Below are 22,007 nucleotides of genomic sequence, written 5' to 3'. Positions count from 1 at the left end.
ATTGACCTGACTTTGTCTTATTGCCTTGACATTGTATGTGACCATATTTTGCTGACTGAACTATACAAAAATGTTCCTTCTAAATTCAAGATAAAAGAAGATTCATAAAATATTCATGTCATTTACCATCAATATAGTAAAGTGGTATGGAGAGCAAGTTAATTCATAGAATTTTTGCGACAGGTATGTTATACTACAGTAGAACAAAATTGTAACGCAAATATAAAACTATTGCTATATAACTCTAGCTATATTACTACAATTATAGTGTAATTATAATTATAATTATACTATATTACTATGCAACTATTGCTTTGCTTGTTACTTAATTTTTTTTGGCAGTGCAAATCATTTGCCTTTAAAATGAAAATGTATGAATGTATGAAAACATGATTGCTTTTTGAAAACAATTTACAGGAGAAAATGCTTATCCATGTCTTCTAGATACACAAATACCACATGGCGAAAATTGAACTAGTTTTCATGTAAGATATCCATATATCATTTCAGGAAGATGTTTCTCTCTCTCATTCCCTCTATCTCTTCTTCTTCTTTCTTACTTGCCTAGTTGCCAGAATAAAATTGGTCCCACATTTTCATATGACATACTAAGCATCATTGTCAAGTGTTGGGTGCTGATTATTATCGACAGAAACTGTAAGAAAGGCTAGAGTAAATATGTTTTTGAGTAAATATATCCCATTCTGAACATTTAAACTTAGCTAGGATATGGATGACAACTTATATAGTTATTTCTGTGACTTTTATGTATATACAGTACATCAGCATACGGGACTACCTTATTTAGCTACTCGATCCATATATTTGTCCATCCATCCATCCGTCCGTCCATCCGTCTATCCATCCATCCATCCATCCAATTTACTTTATCTCTTATTCTAAACAGAATCAAGGGGAACCTTAAACCTATACCATGGGACCCGGGGCACATCTTGGGTTGGGTGCCAACCCATTGCAGGACAAAATTTCACACACATTCACACACTGCGGACAATTTAAAGATACCAATCAGCCTACAACACGTCTTTGGACTGGGTGAGGAAATCAGAGAAGGAAACCAGAGTACCCAGAAGAAACCCTCGAAGCAGAGAAGAACCTGCAAACTCACAAGGCAGAGGCAGGAACTGAACAGAGGTGCAAGGCAAGCGTGACTTTGTTTAAATGTTTTCTCAGCGACAAATGTTAAATTAAATTAGAAGTAAATACAATCATAAAACAATAAGACAATATTATAAATGAATTAAAATGCCGTTAATCATACTGTGTCTTTGAAGCTGAAATAAGACAGCGTGTTATGATGAGACAATGCTTTTCTCAAAGCCTAACAATTTGTCAGTAAAAGGTAGGAACACTTTATTAAGTTGAGGTGATACAGCATGTGTTAAGTTTGCTGTATTTCTAGTTCATTGGACAAAATGTGTTAGATCAAGTTATATTTTAAAAGCTGCTGAATAGTGAGAGTGGAAGCCATATGACACTATACTAATGTGTTATTTATATCTAGATCTATTCATGCAGCAATGTACTGATAATATTCTAGCCTCCGATGTTTATTTGAATGCATGCCATCTTCTTATTTATATATCATTCCGCTAGTCTTTCTATTTGTTTAGTTTTATGCTGCATCTCACAGCAATTAACAGTAAAGGAAAACAGTGATCTTCTCAGTCCACATTTTTTATTTTTAGATTAAATCACATGAAAGTTGTTCTCTAAATATGGACAACTTTCATCACGTTAATACAGTTGTCATTTTTGAACATAAAGTCATAAACTCTGAATACGGACCATCTGCATTAGGGCATTCTTGTTGTGGATCCATTTCTTTTCAAGGATGATTATACAAAATTAAAGTTCTTTCATGGTTAAACTGTTATTTTGAATAGAGAATTATGAGCTTGTGGTAAAATGTACTTGGCAGTCTTTAGTTATTCATCCTGACAGCATGTATTTATTTTTAAAAAAAGTTTGCTTATGGCTTGTAGCTCAGATTTGGAACACAGTGTTTTAATGGCATGGTGTTGTCACACTAAAAGACCAAGCAAAATGTTGAAGGAAATGGACATGACAAAAATGGTTGCTTTATGTCACAATGGTTCAAAGTGTGAGCATAATAATATCCCAAGGCTAAAAGAAGGCTGAAGAAATGCAAAGCACATACTCCTTTTTCTACTTTGTTTATTCCTTTGACACTCTGATAGGGAAAAATGCCAAGAGAGCACTTTTCCCACTGCTTGCTCAGTCACTCAAAGAGAAGTAAACAAATGTTAGCAAAGTTTGCATTTATTAATTCAAACTATCTAATGGCACTAATAAACACAATGTCATCTAGACACTTTCCCTGAATTTCTGTCAGCATGCATAAACTCATGTAAATAGTGGCAAACATACTGGCAAATAATAATTAATAAAGTAATAATTATGTAATAATTGCAAAAGTAATATTTACATATTAAGCAATAATTAGCCTTTTGTTAGGATTTAATTATCATACTCTTTTGAGAACTGCACTGTGTTTGTGTCAGTTGATTGCATTTTTCTCTTTTTTGTCTCCTTCATGTCTATGCTGTCAGGGTTTATTTGCATGCTGTCTCAGCCTAGTAGACCTGACAGTGAGAAATTGTGAACAAATTAAAATATATATAGAACATCATATGGACCATCAGCATATTAATATGGCAGGCTATGACAGGCCCAGATTCACATTTTCCACATCCTTGCTCAGAGGTGAAGAACAAGGACTAATGGATAAAAAGTATACTTCGGTAGAGTGCAAATCTTCTTTCTCAGTGTAAGGTACCGAGAAATGCAAACTGTCATTACCACCCATCCTTGACCAGAGAGAGAGAGAGAGTGATGTAAGAGCGTAAAAACAGGTGTAAAATGTAGAAATGTCTAAAAAGGTTATTAAAAATAATAAATTAATGTCAACATGAATACTGAATACGTAAAATATAATAGATAACATATTGTATAACATATAATAAACATTATTATCTTCTGTCAAAACTACTGAGACTCTATATCACTCTTTTGCTATATCACTCTTGACTCTTTCCTTATTAAATGGGTTTGGTAACATATGATGTTGATGCAGAAAAATGTGTGTGTTGGTTTACCTTTATGCTGAACTTTAAGATATCTTGTGGGTATAATAGAATGGATGTGATGTGTATAAATAAATAAGCAAGCAGATTCAAGTAAGTATTAAGGAAAATGAACAAACAGAAGATTAAAAGTAGGGTTTCTCCGTCACAACACAGCACCAATAAATAAATAAATAAAAACCTCCACATGCAACTGATTTGCAGCACATTTTATATGATAACTATCAACTTTCTGCCACAAATATATGATATATATCAACATATCAAACTTTTTACTCAACTGCTATGCATGCTATTTTTTTTTTTTTACAATGTTTAACAATGCATTTTTTTTGCACATTTTGAAGAATGCTGCATTACAATATGACATTACCACACAACTTGAAAGCCCCGCACATGTGACAATGCCACGCATTTGTCTAAAAATCCTATGCAATTCTTCAACACTAAAGTTTAAATGCTTTTGTATAAACTCAATAAAGTGCTGTTGATAAACTGAATAAACTGAAACTTTGCTTTTCATGAATGCTGCTGGCAATTTGCACAGTAAACACAGAGCTATTCTATTTAGGTACATCAGACAGTCCATTGCTTTCTTTGTTGAGCATCACTGCTGGGACTGAAAATGAATGTGTGCAACCTTTAAACAAGGATAGCATTTTACGTTGGGAGAAAAAGGAAAATATAAAAAGACCCAAAACCATAAGGGTTTCGACACTGCTTGGATCTTGGATTCTCATTTGCATAAAGTTAAGCTTTGTTGTGTAGCATTGCCTGAAGCTGTCAGTGTGAATACTTGAACACGGGGGCATGGGGCTTAAAAATGTTTAATTAAACGTTAGTTTGTCCTGTAGAAAATACTGGGGAAAGAACATTATTTTGATTGATTGATGAATATATTTCAGATGACCTTCTTGATGCCAGCAGTGCCAGGCAACAATAAGAGCAAAATGTTAAGTATTGGGTAATAATTACTCTAGAGATGAGACACAAAATGAATACACAACAGAATACAGCAGCATTTAATGAATTTTTATAGGCTTATAATTAATCATGGAAAAAAAGAAACGTCTCCTCACAATTATCAACTTAGGTGGTGTGACAGATTTGGTGATTTGTTGTCAGCCCATCTTGCCTTGAATATTGCCTCAAGCGCAAGATAGACATAGCACTCAAAGTGGAATTATCAGACATTAATAACTAGCAGAACAAGTGTGTGTGGATGAATTTAGAGCAAATGATTAGCAGAGAAACAAATGTGATCCTGCAATCTTTTAACTAAAAAAAAAGCTTTGAAGATGTGTGTAGGAGCTATGAAAAAAACAAAAAAAACAAATCTACAGTCCGCTAATGCAAGTTTAAGAGGAACTAACAGGAGAATGATTTATGTAAAGTCTCAGATTTTCGATTTATAGCCTGGGATTTAACCACATTTGCTTCTACAATGGTGAATTCTATTATACTGTAATGTGAAAAAACTTTAAATAAATGGCTTACAAATGATGTAAACATACATGTTCAAACTATTCAGTCAAAGGCAAAGTGCCACTAAGCAATTCTTTATAGTGTTAAACACTAAATGCCAAAGCTATCACTTATGTCAAGTCAATGATTGTGGCTTTTAATGCATACAAAAGCAGAAGAGAAACTACATCATTTACACTATGGCAGTGTCATTATTGGGAATAATGGCCAGCTTTCTCCATTTATGTTCCTGGCAAGAGCTGCTATCGTTGCACTTATTAAGTTATGATGAATTAGTCATAAACATATTCAGTATGCTTTACCCCTTCCACCATTCCACAGAGGTACTTTACTCAAGAAATATACACACATATTTCCTAAAGACCTTACCATTGTAACCACATACTCTCATGCTCGTATGTACACTCTTAAGTTCTAAATCCTCTTCTTGCTTGTTTTATTAGTATGGGCAGACATTTCCTATGATTTCTGATTGTCTTACACAGGGCTTAGAGGCTACATTTCTTTTTCCTCGTGTATACAGCCCAGAATCTGTCCATTATCATAAAGTCTTGGCCAAGGTTTAGGATTAAGTGACTTGGAGTAAAAAGAAAACAGTCTCTCCCATCCTCTTTCGACTGCCTTCACACAGTCACAGAGTTGGCTACAAATAGTGGCGTGTGTTCAGAGTGATTGCTGTGGCACAGGGGCAAACCTGCCCGAGGAACTATTATTCCTACGAAAGCCACATCACTACAAATGACACTTCCAGTATACTTAAGACTCTTTAGATGTTTCCTTTTTTCTTCCTTTTCTAAAAGTGACCGCAGTGACCACAAGTCTGTCAAAACAAAATGTTAGATAGTTCATACATTGTACATTGTGCCATATTCTGTGCCCTGTACCTTGAAAAAGAAAGTATTTATCCACCCTAAAAATTTACATATTTTGTAGCATTACAAACTGAAATGGACCAAGTAGTTCAGAAAACTTCTACAGTACTGGAGTATTACGTTTTAACCCACTCTCCCCTCATTTGTTTTAGTTTCAACTCTTACTTACCTACTCTTACAGCAAAGTTTGATAAGAAACATCCAGAAACAAATAGCATCATGACAACTGGCATGTGGCCGCAGGAAAATTTTCACACACACAGTAGTCTATAGAGTTTACACAGAAGAGTAAAAAAAAAAAAAATTGGAAGAGTGACAGTTCTGCAGGTGGAAACACCTTGATAATAAGCGGAAAATAGCCAAATTGGATCAAGGCTGCCAGGAAGGACATAGTAACTCATACAACTCATCTTAGCATGCACAAAACATCTAACCTTGAGGTGGATAGGCTACAACAGCAGAAGACCACATTGGAACCCATGCCTGTCATTTACATTTACATTCATGGCATTTGGCAGCCAGCCTTATCCAGAGGTACTTACAGAAGTTCTATGTAGTCTCTATCAGTAAATACATTCCGATACTGGTTCACTAGGTCACAGACTAAGAATTCTGTCAGTCTTAAAGCTCTGTTGGGATGTTATATAGCAAACCTTTTTCTAGTTTTTAAGTGTTAATTTAAGTACTTCGGGAAGAGGTAGGTTTTTAGATGTTGTTTAAAGACAGCCAGTGACTCAGCTGTTCAGACATCTAGGGGAAGTTCATTTCATCATCTAGGTACAAGAACAGAGAAGAGTCTTGATGCTTTCCATGTACCCTGTGAGATGGTGAGACCACTTGAGCAGTGCTTGAGGTGAGGGGGGTGAGTGGTGCAGTGCGGCGTGTGATAAGTACTTTCAGCCAAGAACAAGATTCAGAAGGCAGAGGCTCAACCACACTGAACAGCCGAAGATTAGAAAAAATATCACCAGGTCTTTTTTGAGTCTTCTTCTGCCAGAATCTGCACCCTTCTCTGACCAGCGTGGACCCTGATGTGGTCTTCTGTATTTGATGCTCATTTACCTCAATGTTTGATGTGTTGTGATTTCTGAGATGCCTTTCTGCTCACCACAGTTGTAAAGAGTGCTTATTTGAATTACTATAGAATTCCTGTCAGCTCAGACCAGCCTGCTGATTCTCCACTGATCGCCAAGTGTTTTAGCCTGCATGGTATTTTTTGTTTGTTTGTTTGTTTTTCACACCATTCTGTGTAAACTCCAGAGATTGTGTGAAAATCCCAGGAGAAAAAAGTTTCTGAAATACTCATTCTAGCCTATCTGGCATTAACAACCATACCACGGTTAAAGTCACAGAGATCATACTGTTTCTCCATTCTGATGCTTGGTGTGAACACGAACTGAAGCTCTTGACCAGTATCATGATTTTCTGCATTGTGCAGTTGCCACATGATTGGCTGTTTCAATAACTGCATAAACTTATATATGTAGGGGTCTTCCTAATAAAGTAGACGGAGAGAGAGTAGAACCCCAATTAAGTTTGTATCAGTTCAAAGCTGTAACACTACAAAATGTGGAAAGGTTCAAGAGACATTGTATAGAAAATGATATTGCAGCAAAGATTAGGAACCTAATTTATGCAGCCGTCCCATTAAATATTTGAGAACACACCAAATTCCCTTATATACTATCTAAAGAGATATGACAAAATGTTTATTTACTTGCACAAGCACAGGAAACCTGGTGAGTAATTATGCAAGGCATTGTATCTAAATGGTTTAGGAATATATGGAGGTGAGGGGCTTGACATGGCGTATAGCTCAACAGATTGTTGATAAATCTGTCTTTTTTTTACTGTCAAAACTTTAAGCACGACCACACTCTGTGTAGGGTCAGCAGCAGTCACTGACTTCAAATAAATGGACATATATAAGGACATATTTTAGTTCACTCACCAGAAAGCCCAAGGGAACATCCCTATGATAATGCAAGGTCGATATGAAAGTGTCGGCAAGAAGCCAGCATGTGTATTGATTTTTGTCTTTATGCTTCCAGAATATTAAAACAATAGAATACATGCACTACTATGCACACACACAATGTCTGTTTTCTATGATTAAAATAATCACTCTTTAGAGACTGGAAGTGACATTTTCGTGTAATTATTAGAGTTAAAATAAAAGATAGTATTTCTTTGACTCTTTATTAACCTTCTAGTACTCTACAGCCTGGTTGTCATTCTACCTCGCTTATGATATATCTTTTCTATCTCCCTAGTCTAGTCTCCCACTGTGATTTTTTTCTTTCCTTTTGCTCTCTAAAGGTATTATTCAGTTCAATAGTCACTTCCATGCTTGATGTGACTATTGAACTGTATAAAGCCTTTGGATAGAAATTGGAAAGGAAATGTAAAGTGCAACACTACATTTGAATGCAGGTTACTACTACAGAACAATCTTGGCCAACTTGATATTTCAGGAATCGCATTTTTCCTTACCTTGCCCACATACTGAGGGTCAGAACCCATGTACTCCTCCAGGACAAAGAACTGGTTCCATACCCAACCCCTTTTAACCCTCTGAAAGCTTCCATTTGCTCCTCTGTTTCCTGCTGTAGACATGGATCTGTGGAGCCAACTAAGTCCCAGACGGCTCTGGTTCTGAGCTGGGTGCACAGAGTGGAGAGGAGCCGGAGAGCTCTTCTCAAACAGGAAGCACAGGAACAGCAGCAGACTGTTGCTCTTCAGCATTGGGCAGTCCGGAACAGTCCTTTTTTTAAAGTCCAAAGAAGAGTAGGAGATGAAAATGAGAGAGCCAGGGCACAGGCGGATAGCTGAACAATGAGGCGTATGAATGGGAATAAGAGAGGAGTAAGTGAAGGCAGCACCAGGTATGAAGTGAAACCCTGGTGTTCCTCAAGTCCTCTTCTTAGTGCTGGTGAGTCAGTCAGTCATGAAATCATCACCTGTAAAAAAAAAAAAAAAATAAATAAATAAAAAAATAAGTTATGCTGCTGATGTGGCTGAAAGTCAGTGGAAGAGGTAATGCTTATTTTCAACTATTTTAAACCAATGTACACCACAGATAAATGTGTTTGCATTGAATTCTAGTTTAATGGCTATATTCCTATCACCTAGGAATAGAGAATTTGTGATTACATATTCATGATTGACAGTATCTCCAGCATTTCTGACTAGTGATAAAGAGAACCCACAACATGACTGCAGCAGGTCTGGAATAATCTCTGTTCATTTGGCAGAAGATAGAACCTTCATTTAAATCAGCTCCATTTTAAGTCACTGGTTGTCATAGATATCAGGTTAAAGAATGGATGCGTCAGGATTCTCACCCAGTTATAAAACACCTGAGCATCATTGGTTGTAAAATATATTCTACAGATGCACCATACGACTATCTATTCAAAATACACCAGGTTGCTTTAAAAAGGATCAGACATTATTACATGGTAACTAACTTTCCTCTTACATAAATTAATTTATCTGAAATGGCAAATTTCTTTAGCGTGAAATAACAGAAGAACAAACAAACAAAGTTAAGACTGTGTTTTGTCTGACGGAAATTAAATGTAATTATGGGAAGTGAGTGTCTCCAAGAGATGGAGAAAATATATTTCACAAAAGAATACAGTGCAGCCTCGGAATACGAATGCCCTACCTTACGAATGTTTCACCTTAAGAATTTAAATTTTGCAAGAACTGAATGCCTGCTAAGTTACGCGAGCTGTTCAAAACTTGTTTGCGTCCGTGGAAAGCCAAACAAAGTGAGCTTACTAATTTTATGATTTTTTTTTCAGTTAGCAAAAGCTGTTTCGAAAGAGTTAACCCACGATACCAACGTTGCCTTTGGCATCCGTTCAAATGCTACGTGATATTTTGTTGACAGATTGGTGGCATCTGTTCTATTTTTAACCCAAGCTTGGTGGCACGACTTCCTGTGAGTACCCTTGACATGGAATGCTTGGCTTGGGTCAGTTCTTTGTAAGCAGCCACACAGTTTACATATGCTATGTAATGATAATATTGGCTTATCTGCATTTACATTATTTCTTATGGGAAAATTTGTTTCACTATACAAATTTTCGCCTTAATAAGTTTTGCTATAAGACTTTCTTCTGTTGTAAGGATAGTTAGGGAAAGATAACAAATAAGGATTTACAACATATATGTTTTCACAACATATCTGTAAAAATAATAAACTAATCTAATTTAGGAACCTGATTTTATTATTTACCTCAAAATTCGTAAAAAAAAAAAATCCTAACATATATGTTCATTCAAATGCCTAAGCATTTAATTGCAGTTACTATTACTAATAACTGGTTAACCCATCCCAACCATCAGATTACTGTAGGGATATACAGCATGAATCTTTATACATTTACAGTTGTGTACAATTACATATACACCTGATTTTCCAAGTGTAGAGTGAGGTTATAGTATCTGATTGAATTTTGATTCATTTCTGTAAAAATACAAATGAACACAGGTAGCAAATCAACAAAGTACATCATCACTAAATCTCATTAGCAAGTTCTAGTGCTTTTTTATTATATTCCACCAGTGAAAGTTACTCCTCTCACACCTCCAGCCCTGGCAAGATGCCAACCCAATATTGCTTTGCTATGCCTCAGTGCGCCACACTTCTCTCATTTGCTTCACTGGCTGCATGATTGATCGTTGGCACTTCGTGTCTGGGTCAATGTGCTTATCAGGTGACCTGTGTTGAGCTCCACCTGCTCCAGCATGGTGTTAGGTTTGGCAGTGTTTAAACGCATTGAGATGACATTGCCAGCAGCCTCAGCTAGACCACAATAGCTGGAGATGCCGGCATTTAAGAAACTGGCCTGCAGAGGCCCAAATGCAGCTGTCCTCCAAAACATGCCAAGCTATAAAAATCCCTTCAGGCTTAGAGGTAGACACCAAAAGTGTACTTGACCTTGGATATCTGGAGGCTCCAGCCGAGCAATATCAAATAGCCTTTTACAGAACGTTATATTGCAACAAAGATTAGGAACCTAATTTATGCAGGCGGTTTCAATGAACAAGAAATCGTTCCATTAACGATATGAGAACATACTGGATTTCCTTATACACACTCTAAAAGGATATGACAAAATATCTATTTACTACCACAAGCACAGGGAAGCTGGCTCCCATAACCGAGTAATAGCAACACAGCAATGAAACGATGACTGTATTTATTTATACACATAAGTAGATTTCAGTGAGCAGTTTAAAGAAATTGGCAAGAATATTGTTTCTCTCCCAGTACAATTGTTCTTTGACATAGCATGTCTTAAGATAACACACCATAACGCTTCTGTGGTTCAGTGCAATTCAGAGTGATTCTATTTATTCATAGCACAGTGAATAACACATATAACCACTTATACCTGAATGTAAAAAGGTAACCTACAAGTCAAACTGTAATGCTATATTCCATTAACTGGACGCAATGGAAATAAAACCTCATATTTGCAATGTCTATCGAAAGACTTTTAAGGGAGGGGGTGGGTTTGTCAGAAATGTTGATGCCATGTCGGTTCAGTATAGATGGAGATGACCTGGAGTCAAACTCATCTCAGTGCACCAATGCTGGTGAAATATAGCTCTTATTACATTTACCATGCTGTCTGAGTAAATCACATGTTCCGATGTTCACTCAATTAAGGGTTCCAAGTCCCATGACAGTGAAATTAATGGGTAGTGGTCAGGGAGAACTCAAAGAGTAACATGAGGTGGATTTCAGTCTGTAAACATGATACAAATATCACTTAAATAATGAAAATAATTAAAAAATACACCTAAATTAATAGTGTGTGAATTGTGAGTGTACGAATTTAAGAAATATTCTAACTATAAGAATTATTATTATTATGCAAACAATTGGCATTAAAATATTAACCAAAAATTTACATTATTTTACAATGCAACCAAGCAATGTAAAAGATGATTAAAAATATAGCAAAGTAATGTAAACACATGAATAAAGCAAAGTTTAGCCTAAAAACTTTGTCTGTCTATAGAACCCCAGTGAACCTTGACTATGATACTACATCTCTGTTACCATAGTACTGTATGTAAAACTGTCCAAAGGCAATCCAAAGAACTGGAAAAAGAAATGGATTAAAGGATTCATTTTTTATAATGTACAAAGTATTTAAAATAGGTAAAATTCAGGGTTCGAGCCTTTTTAACTACTGATCAGAAGGTCACAAGTTCAAATCCAAGCAGCACAACAAATACTGGGTTCTCTATCAAGACCCCAAAACATCTCAGTACTTTTATATATATTTTCAAATATATTCGTTTCTACAGTGCTTTGGATAAAAACATCAGCCGATTAAGCAAATGTAGCCCAAATATTAAAAGACATTTGAAACCATACTGTGTCAGTATTAACATTACTTATTACTCCAGATCTGCATAGGATATAATGATTGATCTTGTGATGGAAGTCATTAGATGATTTGCATGAATCAGTAACGGTGGAGCAGGACGAATTGCTGGGTCTAAGACTGGCAGCTGTGAAGAACTGTTCCAGACAGAAAGATTGATCTACTCAGGACAATTCCCACTCTTCTGCCACTGTTACTGATTTGTTCAATGTCAATTCTGAAATAGCACAATTGCATGCAGCGTTTCTCTTTTGTTTTCGAGGAGGCTTAATCTAACAGTCCTCATCACTGCAGCAATACTGGAAAATTCTCAAGTATTAATCTGAGGATGCTTTGAATGACAAGAGTGCCCTCAGAATGGTCCTTCTGCAAATTATGGTGTCTTTCAATAAGTGTCTGTTTCAAGCAGGCCAAATTCAATAGCAGGTAGAGTAAATCATTTTTTGGAGTAAACCACCGAGTGATCAGTATGTAATGGGACTGTTGTTGATTTTTCCTCTTGATTTCATCAGTTAATATGATCATATGCTTAATATTCAAGTTCTTATTCACCTTCCAAGTGGTGCAATAATATACGCGATGAGTACACAAATTTGATTATAGCATCTCATTGACACCATTGTCTTTGGTTAATTCCATTGACATGGAACACAGACTCCAAAGATTATCAAGGTTACGCAGCAAATCTTGTTTCATTTATTCCCACAAGTGCTGCTTAAAAGTCAAAACTCATCAGCCTCTACCCATCTCTCCCTCTGTGCATACATAATCAAGACAAGTTGTCACTGCATAGGTCATCTGTGTGATGGTAAGGGTCAGCGTTTTTCCCACGCCTGATATAATGCAGCATTACTTCTTCCATAGTTTCTTGAGAGTACTGAACAATCTGATGGTCATTTTTTTTTTCTGGCCATATATTGCACTGAATACCTGATGAGAGGGGTTCATTAGCATGTGTCAGACGCAGCGTATACTGCATTGACCCACGCGTCGGACTCTGATAATGTGAAGCTGTGGCCTGACAGCGTTCCCTGAGTGTTGTGCCAGCATTGGTATAGTGTTCGCTCAACTCATCACCCCCAATAATCAGCAAGCATATGGCTTGCCAAGCTGCCAGCTCAGATTAAGAGGGATATGAAAGTTATTCGTTGTCAGGCTTGTCGTAAACTTGATTAACAGATAAGCAGTTGAGATTGCAGCAAAGTAAGGGAAGAGGGATGAGATTAATCTGGTGGAGAGATCTACTTAGAGGTTTGCATCAAGAGAAGGAATTTTATTTATTTATTTATTTATTTATTTATTTATTTAGCTATTTTTGGGGGGTATGTGTGGATGTGTGTGAAGGAGGGGGTCATGTTTTTTTATATCTTGGTCTATTTTATATTGAGGAAAACAGACGTTTCATTTATTTTTGTATTTACTATTTTTTAGCTGAATACCTACATCTAAGCCTAACCTTAACAGCTGTAATCAAAAGGAAATAAAAAGAGAGTATTCTAAAGTTTCAGAGTGGATTCTGTGAGAGAAAGAGAGAGAGAGAGAGAGAGAAATAAAGAAAGACGAATATTAAAAAGAAAGGAACTAAATCAGACTAACAGCAAATGTAGACCGGACCAAGCTTAATAAATAATCAAGTGCAGACTCATGAATAAAAGATGGGTGGGTAAATAGTTTCTGAAAGTGGTTGTAGCACTTGTTTCCTCAGTGGAACAACCCACACAATGGTTCTCACAGTTACATCCCTATGGATTCCTTTCACCCTGGCAGTAGCAGTCTCAGGGCTGAGGCTCTCCAAGATTACCCAGATGACATCTCAGATCCTCTTGAGCTTTTCATTTAACCGGTGCAGTTTGCACCCAGCACATTTTATATTGCAACACACATTGCTAGATTTTTTTTGGCTCATGCTCAGGCACATTTTATTCCTCAGCTACCAGGCCTGCAAAAATAATAAAATAATTTTAATGGACAAGTCTACTACCCATATATCATCTTCTAAAGAAAAGCATACAGTTATTTACTTTAGGGAAGGGTTACTTCCCTGAAATGCATTTTTGTCTGACAACAATGAAATATGGGTTTTGGTAAATGGATTTTGAATTTTATAGTTTATGTTGTGCATATGGTTTTTTTTAAAAAAAAAAAAAAAAAACATAAACATGGAAACAGATGCAAACAGGCTGGCAAGTTTCCGTGGAGACTAGCTTTAGGCAATAACTATCACTGAATGACTCACAATGACTGTGTCCATATGTGAAAAGGCATGTTTGGCTACATTTCCCAAATGATTACATATACAGATTTTATTCACCTTTCTGCTACATAGCACTGGCAATAGGGTATTGCAATATTAACACGGTTTTATTAGAGGGAAATTGCTCCCCCAGAGAGAACCAGATGTTTCACTGCATCTTCTCTCAAACAAACTTCACCGGCACACAACTTACATTAACTGCATATGGCTGTTACTTAAACTAATTATTCCTTTTTTCGCTTCTTATAATGTCCAAGGATCTAAATAAAAGTTTCCATGTACCCACACTTTGCTCTACTTAGGTATATCGTTATCTTCCTAAAAACTACTTCAGTACAATTCAGACTTTATTTAAATTTGAGTTATAATTATAAAAAAGACAATTCAGAAATCCATTCCAAGTAACTTTAGCTGTGTGACTGCATAATTCTAGGAATAATTGAAATTTATTGGTGAAACGTCTACTTATGTTAGGATTTTCTTGCATAACTGTGTACAGATTCATGACACGTTTCAAAAAGGAAGCATAGTCTTTCTGACACCTTCAGTAAGCATCAGGGTCTGAAGGATCGGAAGCCAATCTAAGGGACACTGGATGGGATGCCAGTCCATCTCAGGGCATCACGCACGCACACACACACACACACACACATTCACCCACTGGGGCAATTTAAAGTAGTCAGTCCACCTAGCAGCATGTATTTTGGAAACTAGAGAACCTGAAGGAAACTCACATGGTGAGAACATGTGAATCTCCTCATCTGAGTGAATTCGGTATAGTTCTCTGAATGGCAAACTGACACTTGATTTTTCTGCTGTTATATTGGTGTCAGTGTTCTGCATCATAACTAATATTATTCTGACATATCTGAAAAAAAATATTAGCAGTTCTTCCAATTTTGCTGTCTAACAGTCAAACTCTGTGTGACAAAAAAAATATCCCCTTGAATCATGGAACCACAAAGCAAGCTCGAAAGTTAGTTGTAAAATGGGTATCTGTTTACTTCCATTTCTGTTCCGAGTAGATGAATCCAGACATTGAGGTCATGCTATCAGAAATAGAAGCTTAAAAAGGAATCATCAAACATGCTTTTCCATTTTAAATGGGCTAGCCACTGTACATTATTGGACATGAATATTCACATACCAATTTGATTACATGCTCTTTCCACTAAAATTATGCAAATGCTCTTTGAAAGGCGGTTACAGATACAAGCTGGTGGAAACTGAGAAGCAGATGAATTAAGTCATTCATTAAAGTTCCTTAATTAATTCAACGACTATCCCTATATTTATCTGTTTTGTTTTTTCTTCTCACTCTCAATTCGCAGTCACTTGGCCTACTGAATGACAGTAAAAATCTGTAAGTGAATGAACGTGAACTCTCCTTTACCCCTGTGTTAGCCAGTAGTAGCTCACAGACAAAAAATGCCTAAGGCGAAGAAGAGGGTATATGAGTTCTAAGCCTACAAGCCCCTATGGGAACCTGTCTGGCTCGGCTGCCAGAAAACCAAGCTCTTATGATGCAACAGACAAAGCATGAATCAAACCCGGTGATTATGAACGAGTAGAATTATTTGACAGCTCAAAAAAGTATTCTTGTCATCTGAATTATGTATTTTCCTCTGGCTTGTCATATGTCAGTATTTTTTTTTAAGACTAGACCTTTTTTCAAGATTCACAGTACGGGAAAATGGGGGGAAAAAACATACCATTCTTCCAAGTCTTAAGACACTCTGAAAGCATGTGAAGGGTATGAGATGCAGCGTGACTGTTGTGTATGCTTTAGAGAAAAAAGGAAAGCAGAGGAAGAGAGACTAAAGAGCAACCTTTAAGTAAGTGCTGAGCTCTGCATCCTGCATTGTATAGCTTGTCACAAGAGAGTTTCTTCTTGAGTTTAGTGAATGGAAAAAATAGTAAATGCTTTGATGATATATGGCAATTTTTTGTATGTGTGTATGTATGCATCTATCCATCTGTCTATCTGTCTGTCTGTCTGATTTTATTTACTTATTGCAGGATAGTAAGGGGGGAAAAAACAACAAAATCTGAATGTAGCACACAATTATGCATTCTAGTGTGCTTGTGTGGTGTATAGGGTATCCAGTCAGCCTTAGAATATGGAAATGAAGTTATTAGTTTATAGGCAGCTCTGGAAGCATCTTAATGCGGCACAGGAGGAAAAAAATCAACATTCAAAATATCTCTTTCAATTAATGTCTGTTGATGGTATGGCACTTCTGTGTGAAGCTTGGGTTTTGAATGTATACACCAGATATTTAACAGATATCTAAAAATAAAAAGGAAATGTGCTGTACAAACTTTTAACAAAGACAGCTGAAGTTGAAACTGTCGAAAGCATTAGCATGAAGGAAATGAAGTCTTCTGGTTCAATAAATCACTTGCCTATCTAATTCTCTCATTTGCTACATTTCCTTCTTGTTAAATGAAATGCTTCATTAGGCTGTGTTAAAAGCAACCTGTCCCTCATGGGAGTGTTCTCCAAATAAATGACCATTGTATTATTTTACAGCATGTTGCCTAATGGAAACACTTTTAAAAGCAACAGTCTCTCTTTCTATTCTGCTATAGCAATTTTAATGTCAGTCATAAAATACCCCATATTATAAAAGCACATTTCTGGCAGGTTGAAACAAAAAACAAAAAAAAACACATGAATAACACTTTTTTCAGCTGAATGATGTCAATATTCTGACTTATTATCACAAAATTCTGCCTAAAAGTCGTATAACTTTGGTATTAGCTAGATATTATGATGTGTTCTCACAATATAGTGAGATGTGATTTTAAAATTCTCACTGATTAACTCGAAATTTTGACGTGTTATTTTAGACTTCTGGCATATCTCAGTATCCTGACATGTTTCGTCAAAACGTATTAACTAATTTTTTATTACATTTCTGACATATTTCCACAAAATTCTGACTTATTATTTAAAATTACGCACCCCCCCCAAATTCTGACTGGCTTCAATATTCAGACTTATTATCTAAATTTGGAAGCTAAGTTCTGAAATTCTCAAAGTTCTGAATTATTATCTTGACCCTACATATGACGTACATACTACACGTGTGTAAATGGAACAAGTGATTAGTGTAATAAATAATTTAACGTTTGCTCTTTCTTATGGTCCAGCTATCCATGCTACCACTTTGTTACACTAATTAGCTCTGACTTTAAAAGGTCTATTTGCTTGGTGTGAAGAACACAGTTCATAAACTATTACAATGGTCATTATAATGCAGGAGTAACAACTGTTTGCCAAGAACATTCTGGTTTGGTGGATAATTGGACACTAGTAAATAATAAAACGTGAAGCTTGGGTGAACTTGTGAGTCCCAGTTAAAATTCACACACAGACTGTCAGATAGGAAAGGATAATGCCCCAATTATTCATGCCCAATCACAAACGTTTCTTTCTTTTTTATAATGCTGCAAATTAAGAGCCCTCGGGTATTAACCAATTGTCTCTTCTCTTAATAAGCAAAGCACTTTACAGGAATTAGATGAAAGATGTTGACGTGGAAATTTCAACGTGTTCAAGGACACACCACTGTAGCTCTTTGAGCACTTGACTAATGTCAGTAGTGTGTCTGCTGAAACAGCTAATCACAAGTGTTTCACTTCCTACAGGGCGTTCTGCTTCCTTAATTACTTTCTGTGATTAAGATAAACCCTGCTGATGCTAGTATGTATCTGTCTTATTACTTCAGCTTGTATTGTCGTACATAAAATACACACGTATTAAAGTGATAGTCAGAAACCCTGCATTTTTACCGACTTCTCAATAGGAACTGGCTCCATTTGCATGATTATGGTGAGGTGGGGGATTATGAGATGGGTGGATGATTGGGGGGGTGATGAGAAAACAAATTTTTGAGCTTCTGTAGCAGTGACAAGCTCATACATAGGGAGCTGATAAAGAAGTTGATTGAATTGTACTTTCAAGGCGCAGCAGTAAATGAAGGCATCAGAGCGCTGATTTGAGAGCTCTTAATGACAAGTCTTAAATAGGGCTCAATGTAACATGGTAGTGCTATTCATGGAGCAGCTTTAGAGAAGGAGGAGGAGAAGGAGGAAGAAGGGAGCATCTTAATCATTAGATGCCTGTGCCCTGATGTTATCTGACACTTGGGTGATTGGCACTTATAAGTCTGAGATAAGGTGTGTAGTCATGCTGGCTTTGGTTGTAAACATCCTTAGAAGAAATTTAGAATAGATATTTTTATTCGCATATACTTTTAAGTTATTATTTGATGTAAATAAATAAATAAATAAATAAAACGGTGTTTAACACTCTTTTGTAAGAAAGTGTTTGGAAGCTGAAAATTCACAGGTGAACTCAGTTGAGGCCAAAAAAATAGACTTGAATGCTGTTTGCGTGTGCCTGTGTTCAGCACTGAATTTATTTGTGATGTCACATTCCAGAGTTAATACTGTATCTCATATGAAAGTAAACATTCAGGGCTTTAAGAATTTGCAGCTTTTGTAAGTGTTTATTTTTCTACCTAGCCTAATAAAAAGGTTTGAATGCTATTTTTTTTAATGTGCCAGTTTTGTACTGTGTTTTGTATTAAAAAAAGTCACTTTACCAGTGTTATTGTATGTAGGTGTGAATTGTTTACTCAACAGAGGGCTCAGACCCATCCCCTTCCCCATCACCCTGCTGACCAAAAGCTAATCACAATACTCTACACACAGAAACCCAACAGTGTCATTACAAATCCTATAACAGACTTGTAGTGATGAGATAATTCATTTTTTTCCCATTATGCTAATGCGAGACAGGGTTAATTTATCAGCAGGTATGTATCCATAGCATTTTAATGTCTTCAAGCACTCAAATATCATGATCAGCTTAAGTTCTAAATAAATCCTGTTAAAGTTGCAGGTGGGGAAAACATGAATATCTTTTTGTGATATTATAAAGCTAATTGCACATTTTTAGTCAGTATCTCACTGTCGGTGTCTATTGCTTTTTCTTCTATTAAAGTTCTGGTGAGAGCATTGCAAATGCCTCAAATTCAATCCCAGTGAACTGTTATAATATGCATTTTGAAGGACACCTACCTGAGAAGTTATAAGGGAATATTAAGGGTCATTAAAATGATTCCATCTCATTTTTACAGGTTATAAATATCTCATTTTCTGGAACATTTTCTTCATCTTCTCTACTTTTAATATAATTACACTCATTTTCACAGGCACTATTCTATCAATATGCTAAAGAAATGCATACTCCTATTGCTTCCATGTACCTTTGCACAGGGAATTGTTACATACAGTAGAAATATTCTGTTCAAGTGTTTAAGTTGCACATTTTGATTTGGTGCATAAGCATATTAGTGTGTTTTAGTGCTACAGGATTCATTGGCTCATTTTTTTTTATTACAACTCTAATCTAAATGCAAATTCTGACTATCCTTCTCAACCAAGATGTCTGGAAGCAGCTTGTAGATATTAGATACCAGTGATGTTTTCCTTCTCTCTCTCTCTCTTCCTCTCTCTCTCTCTCTCTCTCTCTCTCTTTCCTTTCTTTTATTGTTTTGTGGAAATTCAATAAAGGCTGAAGGTGGCCTGTTGAGTTAAAATGGGGCCAAGGGAATTTTGTTGAAGTACTTCCAATCAGAGACCAGGGCCAGTGTTAACTGAGTGCAACATTTATGATGAGATGCACCCTTAAATAAACAAGGTTTGCTGGAGACACAATCTATCAAATCATCCTGTGGGATATGGGCGATTCGTATTGTGCATATGTGTTTGTGTGCGGGTGTGTGAGTGTTAATACCACATAATAGGTTTAAAATGTGGTTAGTATTGATGTTACGACTTAAGAGCAGGGAGTCACATTGATGGGACACAGTTTGTGGATACATAACACTGGCAGAATATTGATCTTCTAGAACAGCACCTTGCTTCCTTTCCTGTAATAAAAGACTTCTCCGACTACAGGAATTCTGCCTGTGTTTCTTGTTCCTTACTGCTTTAAATCATTTGTCAGGCTGAAAAATGTGATGTCTCCTTGATGCTCATGTTCCTGTCTATGTTGGCATTTCATATTGGCCAGCGAAGGGTCTAGCAAAGTGCTGATATGGGCAGCTCACGCTAAAAGGGTCTATCCTTTCTCCTTCTTGCTGTCCTGCCCATCAATCTTTCCACTGCTTATCTGATAGCAGGGGTGCCACCCACACATCCCTCCTAGCACATATACACATTTATTTGGTACATTCATAACACAGAGACATGTAGTACTGTGTGTATCTAACTTATGCTTTGAGTATACATACAATATAAGGCTAAATTTTTAGTCAATTTCCAAGACCAATATTTCTCACACATTCATCTCCGTAAACTGAAATTAAATTATGTTTGTTCTTATTACATGAATAAAGCAGCAATGATGAAACATTCCACATACAGCACCATAGTAACTGCTGTGATATTAGGCAGTAGTTATTAGAAAAAAAATGTGCTGTGTTGAAATGTGCATTTCATTCCATTTAAATAAAATATGTGGGGTTTTCAGCTCCATTTCAGTTTCACACAAGGATTTCTCAAACATATAAACTAAGCTTTAAATAATGTATTTCTCATTATAACAATCATTTCAGTCAATTTTTCTGTGTTAGTTTTTGATAAATATTAAAATGCCGCCAATTCTTTCCTGTAGGTTCGAATTTAGACTCTACCATATAACGAAAAAAATACTACAGTAAGGGGAAAAATAATCAATGATATAGGCAGTGAAATCTGAAGTTATTATTTTTTTGTAATAGCATATCCCAAAGTAGTTTATTCTTCTTACAATAGTAACTTGCCAACACTAACAAGTAACAGCTTTCCTTCTGTTATAAACATTGGAAATTTTGACACTGGGGATTCATGTCAAATATGCCATATAAATGTATCCTTATCATATCAATACACCATATAAACAATTACACATAGTTTTGGAACACATAAGTCCTTACACAAGGCCTTAAAAGTCCTTGTGTAAGTACAGTTATAGAAATGATAATGCCTTGGTATGGTATCACAAATCTATGATTTTGCTCGCAGTCAAATACAAATTCAAATTGTATTAGTCAGACATGACCAGGAAATAAAATCAGAATAAAAAAAATACATATACATCAACCAGGCATAACATTATGACCACCTGCCTAATATTGTGTTGGTCCCCCTTTTGCTGCCAAACACAACAAACTGTGATTCACTGTGTATTCTGACACCTTTCTATCAGAACCAGCATTAACTTCTTCAGCAATTTGAGCAACCATAGCCCATCTGTTGGATCGAACCACACGGGCCAGCCTTCTCTCCCCACGTGCATCAATGAGCCTTGGCCGTCCATGACCCTGTCGCCGGTTCACCACTGTTCCTTCCTTGGACCACTTTTGATAGATACTGACCACTGCAGACCGGGAACACCTCACAAGAGCTGCAGTTTTGGAGATGCTTTGATTCAATCGTCTGGCCCTTCGTCAAACTTGCTCATATCCTTACGCTTGCCCATTGTATTGTATATTGTATATTGGATATATATATATATATATATATATATATATATATATATATATATATATATATATATATATATATATATATATATATATATATATATATATATATATATATACATATATATACAGAATATATCTTATTATATCTTATTATATACATCTTATTATATCTATAATATAAATTGCACACATGCATGCAAAATGTTCACCAATATTCATATCTACACCAATTATTCACATCTCATTTGCAATAGGACATTCATATTAGAGGTGTATCATCGAGAGAGGCCAATTAGCACATTGTTTTTGAA

At 36.1% G+C, this 22,007-nt stretch overlaps 1 protein-coding gene across 1 annotated transcript in view; it reads right to left on the bottom strand.

The window, feature by feature from the left end:
• Positions 1 to 22,007, bottom strand: part of LOC131363251 (cadherin-12) — a 101,308-nt gene that overhangs the window by 57,364 nt on the left and 21,937 nt on the right. The window contains exon 2 of the mRNA XM_058405595.1: positions 7,979 to 8,445. Coding sequence (XP_058261578.1) covers positions 7,979 to 8,230 — 252 coding nt within the window. The 5' untranslated portion in view covers positions 8,231 to 8,445. The remainder of the gene's footprint in view (positions 1 to 7,978; positions 8,446 to 22,007) is intronic.

This window comes from Hemibagrus wyckioides, linkage group LG13 (assembly GCF_019097595.1).
Source record: "Hemibagrus wyckioides isolate EC202008001 linkage group LG13, SWU_Hwy_1.0, whole genome shotgun sequence".
NCBI lineage: Eukaryota > Metazoa > Chordata > Actinopteri > Siluriformes > Bagridae > Hemibagrus > Hemibagrus wyckioides.
This window is presented reverse-complemented; position numbering and strand designations above follow the sequence as displayed.